The sequence below is a fragment of the Scatophagus argus genome, chromosome 20, assembly GCF_020382885.2.
Source record: "Scatophagus argus isolate fScaArg1 chromosome 20, fScaArg1.pri, whole genome shotgun sequence".
Lineage (NCBI taxonomy): Eukaryota > Metazoa > Chordata > Actinopteri > Scatophagidae > Scatophagus > Scatophagus argus.
Window position 1 is genome coordinate 8,712,321 of NC_058512.1, and position 12,588 is coordinate 8,724,908.

At 41.4% G+C, this 12,588-nt stretch overlaps 1 protein-coding gene and 1 non-coding gene across 2 annotated transcripts; both read right to left on the reverse strand.

Annotated features, from left to right (window-relative positions):
• Positions 1–603: 603 nt before the first annotated feature.
• Positions 604–7,192, reverse strand: ddx54 (DEAD (Asp-Glu-Ala-Asp) box polypeptide 54). Its single transcript, XM_046375690.1, has 20 exons — positions 6,884–7,192; positions 6,003–6,129; positions 5,782–5,852; positions 5,518–5,706; positions 5,275–5,324; positions 5,127–5,168; positions 4,937–5,032; positions 4,713–4,834; positions 4,539–4,600; positions 4,083–4,214; positions 3,731–3,941; positions 3,474–3,605; positions 3,148–3,369; positions 2,988–3,061; positions 2,679–2,888; positions 2,150–2,298; positions 1,929–2,042; positions 1,704–1,817; positions 1,503–1,594; positions 604–1,190 (listed from the first exon to the last, which is right to left on the reverse strand). Exons 1-20 carry the CDS (start codon positions 7,001–7,003, stop codon positions 907–909), a joined length of 2,613 nt encoding a protein of 870 aa, XP_046231646.1. The 5' UTR covers positions 7,004–7,192; the 3' UTR covers positions 604–906.
• Positions 6,678–6,749, reverse strand: trnac-gca. The gene has a single exon. It is a non-coding gene; the product is annotated as a tRNA-Cys (tRNA).
• Positions 7,193–12,588: the final 5,396 nt, after the last annotated feature.

Genomic DNA, 12,588 nt, shown 5'->3' on the forward strand with positions numbered 1-12,588 from the left:
CTTCCAAAGGCTGTGGTTGCTTTAACAGGGTTTTCATTAAAATAGTGACAAATGCACAAAAGGACACAAGATAGAGAAAGTCAGACCACAATTCCCCTGATGATAAAACTCTATTCATTGGAGCTATATTGTCAAACCATATGTGATGGAGTAGAGTTTCCCAGATCTTAAACATTTTCCTCCAGAATCAAAACTGCCATCATTAAGCAGGAAGAGGAGACTTTAACTACCCGTCTGCTGCTTTACACCATTCACTACCTGGATGAGTTCACTCCTCCAGACGCCATCCTCTGAGTGGTTTTCCTCAGCCTTAAGTCCTCATTCAATTTAGTTTTGTTCTCTGCTAGAGAAAAAAACAAAACGTGTCGACAGCTGATGCTTAAATTTAGCCAATTCTTTTGCAGCCTGGCTCTCTCTCAAGTCACCCCAAATTATGAAAGTGGAATATTAAAATTGCCCTCATACCTCTTCAATAGGATTCTCTTCAGGAAAATGGGCCATAGAAAACTCATTATGGCCAAATAAATGCACCAACCTACACATCACACCATAAACACCATCCTGCTCGACATATAACTGACTGCGAATGAAGACAACCCTGAGTATTTCTCCATTTATATATGTATTTTGCCAACAGTCAACAATGTGTACAGACATAGCTCTGTACTCAACAACATTTCATCTGTCAACACACTCAAAATATCCAATACACCGGATTGTTCTTATACACACTCCGTATCAACATCAGAGTTCAGTAGGTGAATCATCTCACAGTCTAATCCACAATCATGAAAGACTGTGTGAAATTACTGTAGGTGGTTTGAGAAGTCAATAGCAGTCACCATCCGGTAGCTCGTGGTTCACTCCATTTCAACCATATCACGCCGTCATCCCTCTATGTCCACCTCAGAGTCTCTTCTTCATCTTACCCTTCTTCTGACCACCTCGTCCAAAACCTGACTTCTTAACTTCACCGAGCCACTGTTTGTTCTTGGTACGAAGTTTCTTCAAGCCTCCGCTCTGCAGGAACTGGTGCTTCTGATGCTTCTTGCGCTGCTTCAGGATCTGCTGCTTCGACTTCAGCTCTGAGCGCGCTGCACGGCCACCAGGCGTCTGCTGCGGTCCCGCGGGCCTCTGCAGGTTGGGGCTCTGGGAGTTAAGACCTCGTCGACCACGGCCGCGACCACGACCTGAGAGATGGGCGAGATCGAAACAAGGATTGAGAAACAAAATATATTAATTGTATTTTTTTGAGGATGAGGATACGTGCGGAACTATCAGTACTCTCCTCACTCCATCAAAAAGCAAAGTGTCTTTCCCAAGATTTATAAATGTATGGCCTCTGAATTAATAGTTTGTAAAAGCTGGGTATTTATTGTTATTTAATGGATGTATCAGATTTTATCTATGAGTAACCTCCCGATTTATTCAGTAGGCTTTATTATTCGTCTTTTAATGAAACAGTCCAGTTCTAAAGCGTGAACATAAAGATGCTCTCCTACCTCCTGCTGGCCTCCTCCCTCCTCCTCCTCCTCCTGTTTCTCCATCTGATCCAGCATCATCAATCCTGTATTTTTTCTTCCATTCCTCATAACTGAAATGGCATTAAGTTAACAACAGCTGAACATTGTCAGACTGAGAGAGACCAGTGGCAGCAGTAATGGTCAACACATATACAAAAAGAGATTTTGATGGAAGGATACAAGTTCTTCCTGTTTGTCTTGTTATTGATGACCTGACCGCCGTCTGTTCTGATCTTCTTCTTCTTCTGTTCATCCTTTCCTGTTTCTCTCACGAAGCGCTTCCTCTTGCGATCCCTTTAGATGAAAGAGACACACTGAATTATGGTGTGAAGTGGCAAAGTGAGAATCCTGAGGTGTCAGAAAAAGGAGGAGAGAGACAGACTTAGGGTGAATTTAAATGTTCACCATTTCATCATGTTTTTGTGTTGGTTGAGGCGATCTCCCTCATCTCCCATGAGGTCCAGGAGAGCCGAGGAGGCCTGCTGTTCAAAAGCAGTGCCCTCTCCCCCGAGACTTAACCTAACACACACACAGAACGTGAGTCACAAGTTATGACACACCCATAAAACAGTTTGATCATGTCTGACGTCACTTCTTAAGATATAAATCAAAGTTTTATGCCTCACCCTCTCTCAGAGTTGAAGTCTTTGGGTCTGTAGGGGATGTAATACTCCTCATCTTTGCCCAACTGTCTGCTTCTCTTATTCTTCTGCTGTTGTTCCCCATCTTCCTGCAGGCCTCTCCTTTTCCCACCTACCACTTCAGAGAACACCCCCTGGTGGAAACATGAAAAATTACAAACACTGACTTGAGGTTGGTAATTAAAAGTGCTGCAACAATTCACAAACATTTAAGACGCGTTATTTAAGTTTTCACACAGCGTCAGGCAAGTGCAAAATGTTTTACGGTTTTGAGTTGGTCTGTCGACGAATTGATCAACAGAAAATGAAATGAAAATGAATGACAAAAGTAGACATCATTTTCTCTATTCTTCTTTAACTTTTTAAAACAATTAATCAATAAAATAATCAGCAGATTAATTGACAACTAAAATTATCTTTGGCAGCTTTAATTTTATTTTGCGTACAACGGGAAAAAAAAAAACAAAACGCACCAAACAGCTTCAGATCATAAAGAGGAATGAGAGTTTCTTGCCTTTAGATCGTCATCCTCTCTACTAGTGGAGTGTGTGAAATCGTCGTCAGCAGCGGTGGTGGGGTTGCTGGTCCTTTGCAGCTGGCTTTCGGCAGCCAGTTTGTCTCTCTGTTTGCTGAATTTGTCCACCAGTTGCGTGTCTTTAGAGCGTTTTTTCCGCATTACCTCACTAGCCTGTGTCTTACTGCTGGAGTTGATTTCAAAGATAGTCTGAAAGAAGACAAAAAGACAAAATTTTTTGCTTCGTTCCAGGTTTGCAGGAAACTGTATCACTATGAGATATCAGCATTAATGTCTACTATAACTTACTGATTTGGATTTGTAGCCTTTGATTGCGTCAACTAATTGAAGGCGTTCCAGTTCCATTTTCTCCAAGCCTAACCCTGAAACAAGATTGATCAGTGTTTATACCAACTACTGAGTATCATCATCACTGTTCCCCTTACAGGTTATCCTCCTCCAAACTGACCTAGCAGGGGATGGACGGCCATGCAGGACAAATCCGTGCTTTTGACCCGTCTGATGGACTCAGGTGAGGGGTTTGGTCGAGACTTGAGGTACTGCTTGTAGGCGTTCTCTGACACACGGTGCAGGTTTTGCAGGTCCAGGGAGTTTTCATGAGCCGTGATCAGATGAGAACTTTCATCATCCAGTATACTCTGAGGGACCCGACCAAACAGACCATCTGAATCTGCAGGGGAGGGGGCGAGGAGAAGTTTAGACTGGTGGGAGTGACAGCCAACAGACTGTGACATGGCCACTGGCAGCTTCAGATGTGTAGCGCATCAAGCGTACCTTGAGTGTGTTCAGGTGTGGTGAACTGAACAGGCCTTCCGAGGAAGAGGTGAAGGTCAAAGACATAAGGCATCTCGTCTTGACAAATCATACTGTAGGCTGTGCCACTGCGACCAGCACGTCCCACACGGCCTGAAGAGTAAATAATCTACATTTATCATATCAACCTCATCTTTTCTTCCTTTGATTAAATTTTGGTAAAAGAAAATAATTAAAAAGGTGCAGCAAAATCTTATTTGGGTGAATGAGCCACTCACCAACTCTGTGCAAGAAGAGCTTGGCCTTGGAAGGGAAGTTGTAGTTGATGACATTGTCCAGCAGAGGGATGTCTATACCACGAGCAGCAACATCAGTCACAATTAGCACCATGGCTTTACGATGCACAAATTTCCCAATGTTGATCTTCCTGGCAGTCTGATCAAGGGAGCTGTAGATGTAGGCACACTCCACACCTTCTGAAGCCAGCAGCTGGAGATCACAATAAAGATTTAAAGATATAAATTTACTATAAATTAAAGCTGATGTTTTTAAAAACATGTGACTGAGAATATGTGAGGGTTCAATGTGGAAAAAGACCAAAGAAAAATGAGACTGCAGTGTCTACCTCACCTCCTTGAGGTATTCTACATGGTGCTTGGTGGCTACAAAAACCACAGTCTGCTCCTGAGGCTTCACCACGTTCCTCAGCAGATGAAGCAGCAGTGCTGACTTGTCGTCTACACGCAGATGGAAAAACGACAGCTGACGGGAGACAGGAGAAAACAACAGAGCGGCCGTTTTATTTTAAAAGATGTCATGGTCATTTTTTAATTTGTTTTTTGTTAATTCTATTAATCTAACCAATCAATTCCATGCCTTATCAGCTGTTTTGAAAGAACCTGGAGAACACAGAGATGCACTTCTAAACTGACTGTGTTTTATTGACCACTGTAAATTCACCACAAATCTGCAGTAAAATGTTTATTCTGATTGAGCACATCTTTAATTTGTTCTAAGGGTATGAATCATGTAAAAACGTAAAAGGTTTTCTTCTTGTTTTATTTTTATCTTTAATGAACTGTTTACCTTAATCTGGTCGCTGAGCTTAGAATCCACATCCAAACGGATCAATACTGGTTCAGTCAGACCTGGGAATATGTCAGAAAGGTTCTTTAGTTAGCATTGTCTTACTATGCACATCATTGTGATGATCCCCAAAAACGTCTTCAAACGTAAAACAGAACTAATTGTTAATCTCACCAGCTCTGGCAAACTCCACCAGCAGTTTTGGCAGAGTGGCAGAAAACAGCAGAGTCTGTCTGGTGTCGGGAAGTCTTTGGATGATCTCCTGAAGCTGCTCGGCAAAACCCATTTCGAACAGCCTGAGTGGAAGAAGAGCAACAGCACGGTCACACAAACATGCATATCCAAGCTGTGAAATGGAAATATGATATCTTTAAATGCCCAAATGTTTCATGTCTCACCTGTCAGCCTCATCAAACACCACGTACTCGACATTTTGCAACTTCAGGTTCATCTCCTTTATAACATGCATCAAACGACCAGGGGTACCAATGATTCTGAGGGGAAAAGCATAGACATCAGGATTACAACATAAAGTACCAGGATGGAGAAAAACAACACGATCAGTGTGCACATCAACAAAACACTTACATGTCAGGATTTTCATGAAGAGCGGCAAACTGACCATCCATACTGGAAAAGAGCAGAGAGATTAAGATTCACTCACAGAGTAAAGATCTCAAGTGTTAAAAAAAAAAAAAACAGGTTAACAGAGCAAGAATAACAAGCAGTGACTCACCTGTCTCCACCGAGGATCAAGGCAGTCTTGAGGCCTGTAAATTTTCCCAACTGCAACACCACAAAACAGGGAGGGAAAAAAAACATCAGAGACAACAATAAATAAAGGATATAAGAGGCTCTTTCTCAAAAGACACAGAAAGATCCCTAAATAATAATTTTTAAAAGGTTTTAATGGAATTATGGCTACACGAAACACCGGCCACCTGATTGAATAACATCACAAAACACTCATCAGTCTGACCTCTTTTGTGAACTTCATGGTCTGCAGAGCCAACTCTCTGGTGGGGGTCAGGATGAGGGCCCTGGCTCCTGTTTGGGCTTGAGGAGCTTTCAGCTTCTCAAACATGGGCACCAGGAAGGCAGCTGTCTTACCACTGCCAGTCCTGGCCATGGCTACTACATCTTTGCCATCCAAAATCACCGGGATAGTCTGAAGTGGTAAAGAGGGGAATTAGGCATCAAGTCATATGTGTGACTGTGGCGTTCTGAAGTGGTGCTGCCTTACCTTTCTTTGGATCGGAGTAGGGACTTTATAACCCTTCTTCATGACACCTTTATATACGGGGTAACTGAGACCTGAAATCACACACAGTGTAGTTAAACAAGTTTAACATTGTATTTATAGAGGCATTTCCAGCTCAAATTAATATATGCAGGTAGATTTCCAACACTGTGTGTAACCAGTGGACATACAGCCCTATTTGTACACTCTTGGCTAGGTCTTACCCATGGACTGAAAGCCTCCAGACTTCTTCTTCTTCTTGTTTTGGGCTCTGACAAGCTCCCTGGTGTCAGGCTCCACATCCGACAGGCAGTCTGATGAGGCAGGGAAGCGGAGCAGCTTCCTCCCTGGCTGTGAGACCAGTAAGAAAACATGACAACATCTCATTAGCAACATGGCAGAGGTACAAAAAAAAAAATACACCAAGTTTAGCTATTTACAAGATATGATAATATTTTATTAGTCCCCATAAGGGTTACCCCCATTGTTCAAACGGTCTATGCATAAGCATTATTCATTACAAAAAAAAAATAAGTGGACACAGGAGATGTACTGTGCAAGTTGCATACTCGATGAAGTAAAGTCACATAAAAAAGTGGACTGATAGGGACAGACTGATTTCCTGTTGACTGACTTAAGCATTAAACTACAGGTTTTAGCATAAATGTATCCTACAGACTAAGTAAACAATTGGTACAAAAATGTTATATTTAGATAATACCAAAGAAATGTACATACAGTATAATGGATGGATGTGTACGTGCACAGCTTTCCTCTTCCTTCACTGTACCGTTGTTGCGTAATAGCACTTATTATGCTATAATTTATATGTATGAATATTTCAACACGTATTAAGTACATCATATGCTTATAATATACTTAAGAAGTATAAAGAGTTGAGGGGGCATCCGGATTTGAACCGGAGACCTCTTGATCTGCAGTCAAATGCTCTACCACTGAGCTATACCCCCATCTGTCCACCACAGCGTGGCAAAACATCTGGTGTAACACACCAGATGTTGTCATTCGCTACAAACGATGGCGTTGTGTCAATGCGGCGATTACCGGCTGGTTGAATGAGTTGTTTTACAATATTCTTCCTTACCGAATCATCGTCCTTCACTTCAGCAGCCAGCTCAAAGTCTCCGCTGTCAGAATCAGCCTCTGGCTCCCTGTTGGCTGTGTGTCTCTTCTTCTTCGTCAGTTTCTTCTTTCTCTGCGCCATCCTGACGTTTCGAGTCTCTTTCAAGACTGCGGTCGGTAGAATTACTGTACAGATTATGAGACAAAACGTCACCAAACTAGTGTTCAACACAGCTCATGTAATCTCAACACACAACAAAACGGTAAGCCGACATGTTGGTAACACGTGTGGGCTTCTTCTTCGGCTTCAGACTTCTACTTCTTCTTCCGTTTTACATCGACTGTCAAAAGCTTTCTAAAGCTCCACACTGCCATCTACTGCACCTAGATGGAGGTTCAGTCACAACAACTTGTATGTATATTTCACGCCACTTCCGCTTGCTCTGGGGCGATTATATTGTTTTGTGCAACTTCTATGATCTTTCAGTCGCTACAACTCCTTACAACGAAGTGTTTGATCTAACAATATCTCATTTACTGACAGAGGATGGAGATATGTTAAACTGTACTTCAAAGCCAATAATGCATAAAAAGCAGCTAAATCTAACTGTATAACAGGTCTTTATTCACTAATATAGTGAATTCAGTGGAGAAGACAAGTGTTTTGTTTGAAATCTACAAGCCTTTGTGAACAGGAAGTAGTGGAGGTCAATCCCAACTCCTGATTTGCAGTTTTCAGACTCTTTAGTTCTTAAAATATTCACTTAATATCTTCCTTTTTGTTGAAAGACAGTATTTGATAGTAATAAAGCAGTTTTTAAGAGCGGAATTCCAGCCATGTCTAAATCACCTTTCATTAATTTATTGCATAAGTAGAGAGAAACACCACCATTGCACACCAGAGATTTTTCCAGCTTCTTATATTGTGTTCGCATTTGCATGTGTATACTATGCTGACACATATGTCTCTTAGCAGAATCTTAGTTCTTTATTACCTAATTTTTGCAGCAATGTCTCTGATGCTCAGATGTATGATACACAGTTCTGTATAATAACTTAAACTCTTCCTCAGTTATAAATCTGTTACAAAACTGATCCGCATTTATTCACAATGTACAATGAAAATGTTTCATTTCCATGTGGAGCGTGGTGTGACAAGAAGTCTTGGCAGTACCCATGTCTTGCAATTGCACATCATTAGGTTCCCCATTTTGCAAAAAATAATCTCAGCTGTGTGTCTGAGGAAAATGAACAAAGCTATTGGATATATCTTAGCCTCTTCAAACCCATGAAGTGTTAACTACATTCTTGTACTTATGAAATGGGCAAATGGGGCATTGCATTAATATGCCACTGTTGTGATGATTATATATTTATATAATTCAAAACTCATGGGGCCAAAGAAAATGATCAGAGCTTTTCTTTTTGTTGCATAACTTTTCATGAAGTGACTGCACTGGACATTTTGGCAGGCAAAGCCTACCCATCCATGCAACAACTGTCACACTTATGCTACTGGAATCCTGAAATATGCTACAAGATTTCTGCAGGGGAAAAAAAGAAAAAAGATTTTACTCCGCTGCTCAAACATAAGCTTACAGAATCCCTATCTTTCAGTCGGCATTATGCGCTATACTAATTTTGGGATTATGTCTTTAAGTGCTACATTTCTTACACACATTAGACTAAATAACTCATTGTTTTAAATAGTATTAGTGTTTAACTCAAAGCTGTATTTTGTCATTCCTTGTCAAATAATACCATGTCAGTACTGATGATGTAATGGAAGGAGCTCTTCCTCCATTCATAAATACTGCTCTACAGCTTATATCCTTCCTTGAAAGCCCTGACTTAAAATTAATCTTACACAACCAGTTGAATTTGCAAAGGGATGAAATAAGAGTCTCTTACTTGACTTATAATTTGGATTTTGGCTAAAATGGTTTAGGTTAAGTAATCTGTCAAAATTTCACCTGAGGAAGCTTCCAATAATCCATGCATGTACTCTTTCTGCACATTGATTATTGGGTAGTTTAAATGTCAGTGATGTATACGACATGTGACTTCATTAAAATGTCAGGCCAGCTGCTGCTCAAGAAAACAGCTGCCCAAGACATGAAAAACCCAAATGAACTGAGTTAACAGTGTGTTCATTATGAGCCAGGAAAAGATCCTAGTTGTGTTTTTCTTCCCCTTTTAATGAATGATGTGTTTAATTAATAAAAACCACAAGCATGGATTTGATTTAGGCAAAAGATAACAACAATGCACAGTTTCTATTGGTCAGTATATCTACAGCTTACAGGCCTTCTTTCACTTGCTCACAACTTTCTGTTGTTTATAAGCAGCCACAGTTAAATTTTTTAAATCACCCAGTGGAAATGTGTCCTTTGGATGATAACACTGACACTAATATGGCAGCCAAAACGTGTAGTGCGCTGTTTGAAGTCAGTGGGCTGATGTACAGTAAATAAGTCAACACCATGGCAACAGCCTGGAGCTAATGCCATTCATATTCCCCCACAGAGCGTGGCTCTGGCGGACTGGAGCCAAATCAGTTCAGGGAGCTGAGAGGGATGCAGAGTTTACACACTGGAAGAAGGTGCAAGAAGCCACCTATAGGATCCGCTTTAGTTCTTAAAGGTGATTTAAGTGATAAAGCCTGCAGGGGATTAAGATATGAAGCCTGCAGGAATGGGAAGGTTGTGGTGGTTGACTTGCATTGAAATAAACCGGGTGTTGGCATCAGTGTGCTATCAGGTCAGCCTCCAAAGCTCCTGGCAGTGTCTTAAATCTCAATTTCCCCACTTTGTCAAGCCCCCGTGTTGAAAATGCACTCCTGAAGCAGCTTCATCTCCACATGATGCAGTTAAGGCAGTTTATTTTCAGATGTTGCATTCTTATTCATGAAGCAGGGCTTTAATGTTTCTGTCAATGTGTATCATAGCTTATGAAGAAAATAGAGCAGCATGTTTGAATTTCCCTATTGGGAGCACAGCTGGATAAAGTCCCCACCTCTTACAAATCCCCTGAGAGCCCTGTCATTGATTTCACAAAGTGTAACGATAAGATCTATCAATGACAAACACGCATAGATTTATGAGGACTTAATGTAGGCCATGCTAAGCTGCATCCTGGGCTATAGAGGACTTATAGCAGAGCGCCTGACCTTTCAAAAATCTGTGGTGTAACTTGAGTCAGTGATGGTACACAAGTATGAGGCAGTCAGTTGCTAAATGGGCACTGAATGAAAGTCATTAGGAAAACAGATGTCAACATGTCTCAGGTTATTTTTATAAACATGTTCTCTAGCAGAGTGTGTATGTGTGTGGCAGATGCTGCCTCTAAGCCTTGGAGATTTAGGGGAATGTTTAAATTAAGAGATTATTGAGCTGATGGTTTGTAAAGCTAAGCTTTTAAATGGGGGTAGCAGTTAAATATTCTTCCACTTTATCCGAGTCGATTTAATTATTTATCAGCCTCTCTGTAAAGGGCTGGCCGTGGGTTCAGCGGACCCTTTAAAAATAGTCCAAACATCCAATTAGTATTGCGAGGGAAGTGTTGCAGCATATCAGGCAGGCAGGTCCCTCCAGCAAGCCTTCAAATGCTGATTTGATTTTTCATGCCATACGCTGTACATCCAAGGGGCAAATTAATCTCTGAAATCTGATAACAGCTCCTCAAAAAGTCAGAAATGGCTGCATGAGAGGAAATATCAGCTTTGGAGTTGCACCCAATGTAGTGATTAAATTCTAATTGTGAAATGTGGGATTTGTAAATGTTGAAACTGTAAAAACTGCTGAGAGACAATTCAGAATCCTTAGTCTACTCAGAAAGAAATCCTCAAATATTTTATCATAAAGCCAGGTTGTGCATAAAACTCTCTACAGAATGTGCCTGTGGATCAGCAACCAGTGACCATCATGCAGCTGTGAATAACCTGGTGAAGAAGACATTAGATCTCAGGTCAGCTGGCGAGAGGGTCACAGCCTGGTCGTGGTCTCATTGGACTGGCATGGCACTGCAAACGTGATAGTGCCACCCCAAGTGACAGGAGCAGATGGTGATTTGGCCCCTGGCTTTACTCTGAGGGCTCCTGGGCAGGGAGACAGAGCAGCCATGCACAAAATACAAGGCCAGTGATTGGACCGTGCCTCTTAAGATGCCACAGGCTGATAAGATGCTGAGAGGAGCAGCGCTTACATGCTTGAGAAGATGTATAATTATGTTAGTAGTTTCTCTCGACACTCCAATTGCTCATCATTTTAGACATAGCAGCTTATTAGGTCAGTAAATGGGAAGTCTCACTATGGCATTGGTTCCAATACATTAAAAAAAACTGAACGAGGTGTCAGCAAAACTGATTTCATGTTTTTTTCATGGTTTAAGAGATAAGGATAAGACTGGAATAATCTGTGTTTCTACACTGTCTTACACACATGCAAGGAAAGAAGCAGCCATTTTACTAAATTATAGTAATGTATCAATTACAGTATGTTCATTTATTATTAGTTTATGAAATGCTAAGGAAATGCATCATTTTCTGTTTTTCTATACATGAAATGTGTACATTTTGTGAATTTATATAGTAAGTGAGAGTGCTGAAATCTGAATGTGTGTAATTCCTTTAAAAATGCTGGGGACCATCATTTAAAGGGCAATGAAGCAAAATTCAGAAGTGCTTACTTTTCCACAAATGAAGCTAAGCCTTTTGCTGAGACGTCTCCTTTGCTGTATAAGTAAGAATCCGGCTTTGCACTCCCTTTAGTGTAAAACTGCAGAGGCACATACATCCGGTCAAACTTTCAATTACTTGATATTCTGGGTGCTAAAAGGCAGTTTCTCTTCAAGGCTTCAGCAGTTAATCTTACAGCTAGTGCCACCATTAAGGCGATAATCATGGGACATGTGACAAAAGCACAAAAACCTGCTCTAAGGGGAAGCCTGAGAGACCCCTGAGGATTTCTCTAACCAGTATCAAATTGGAGGGGCATCAAAGTCCCTGAAAGGTAAATCTGAGACCTCGCTGCTCTCTATGTATCTTCTACACTTTTGTTTTGATTTAGCTGCACATAGCCTGCAGAATATCTTTCCACGTTGTCAAGTATTGTGGCCAAACAGTACTGGATTACTGCTCATTAACTCTGCTGAGTCCGCTGGGCTGTGGCTAATACACAAGACTTAATGGCCATTCCCAGTCTCATCTCTCTACACTTTTAGGGGAGGGTTACATGCGATGACAGATGCCCAGGATTAAAGCCCACGGAGCAGAATTAACTTTTCATGTATTTCCTCCTCACATCCTTGTTGTTTCTTTTTGGTCGTTGCTTGCACGGCCTTGGGCTCACTTCTTCTGGTGTCTTAATTGCAATTTCATCAAGAATTTAAAGCCACGTCGCCAACCCTATTCTTGTCACTGTCACTCCAAACTAGCCACCGCAGGGGACATCAAGGGTATTTAAAGCAGCTATTGTGTGTCATAAGATAAGTCAGGAGCAGCTTGGGGAAGACTCACTTTCATCATTGTGGTACTGCTGGACTCCCCCCCCACCCCCCCCCCAATTCCAGCCTTCTCTCACTCTCTCTTTCATGGCTTTATCACTCAAAGGCTCAAGCAGCTCAGCAGAATATAAATGAATAAGGGCTGTAAGATGTGGAGAGAGGGAAAAGGTTGAGACAAAAATTGCACACGCACATCAGCACTGGGACATTTACTGGGACTGCTCT

Excerpts from the sequence above, each read along its gene's own strand:
- ddx54 (XM_046375690.1), bottom strand. The coding sequence starts at position 7,003 with ATGGCGCAGAGAAAGAAGAAACTGACGAAGAAGAAGAGACACACAGCC. Across the intron at positions 4,215-4,538 it reads AGCTCAGCGACCAGATTAAG|CTGTCGTTTTTCCATCTGCG; the intron begins GTAAACAGTTCA and ends GTCTCCCGTCAG. Across the intron at positions 2,299-2,678 it reads GAGAGGATGACGATCTAAAG|GGGGTGTTCTCTGAAGTGGT; the intron begins GCAAGAAACTCT and ends TGTTTCCACCAG.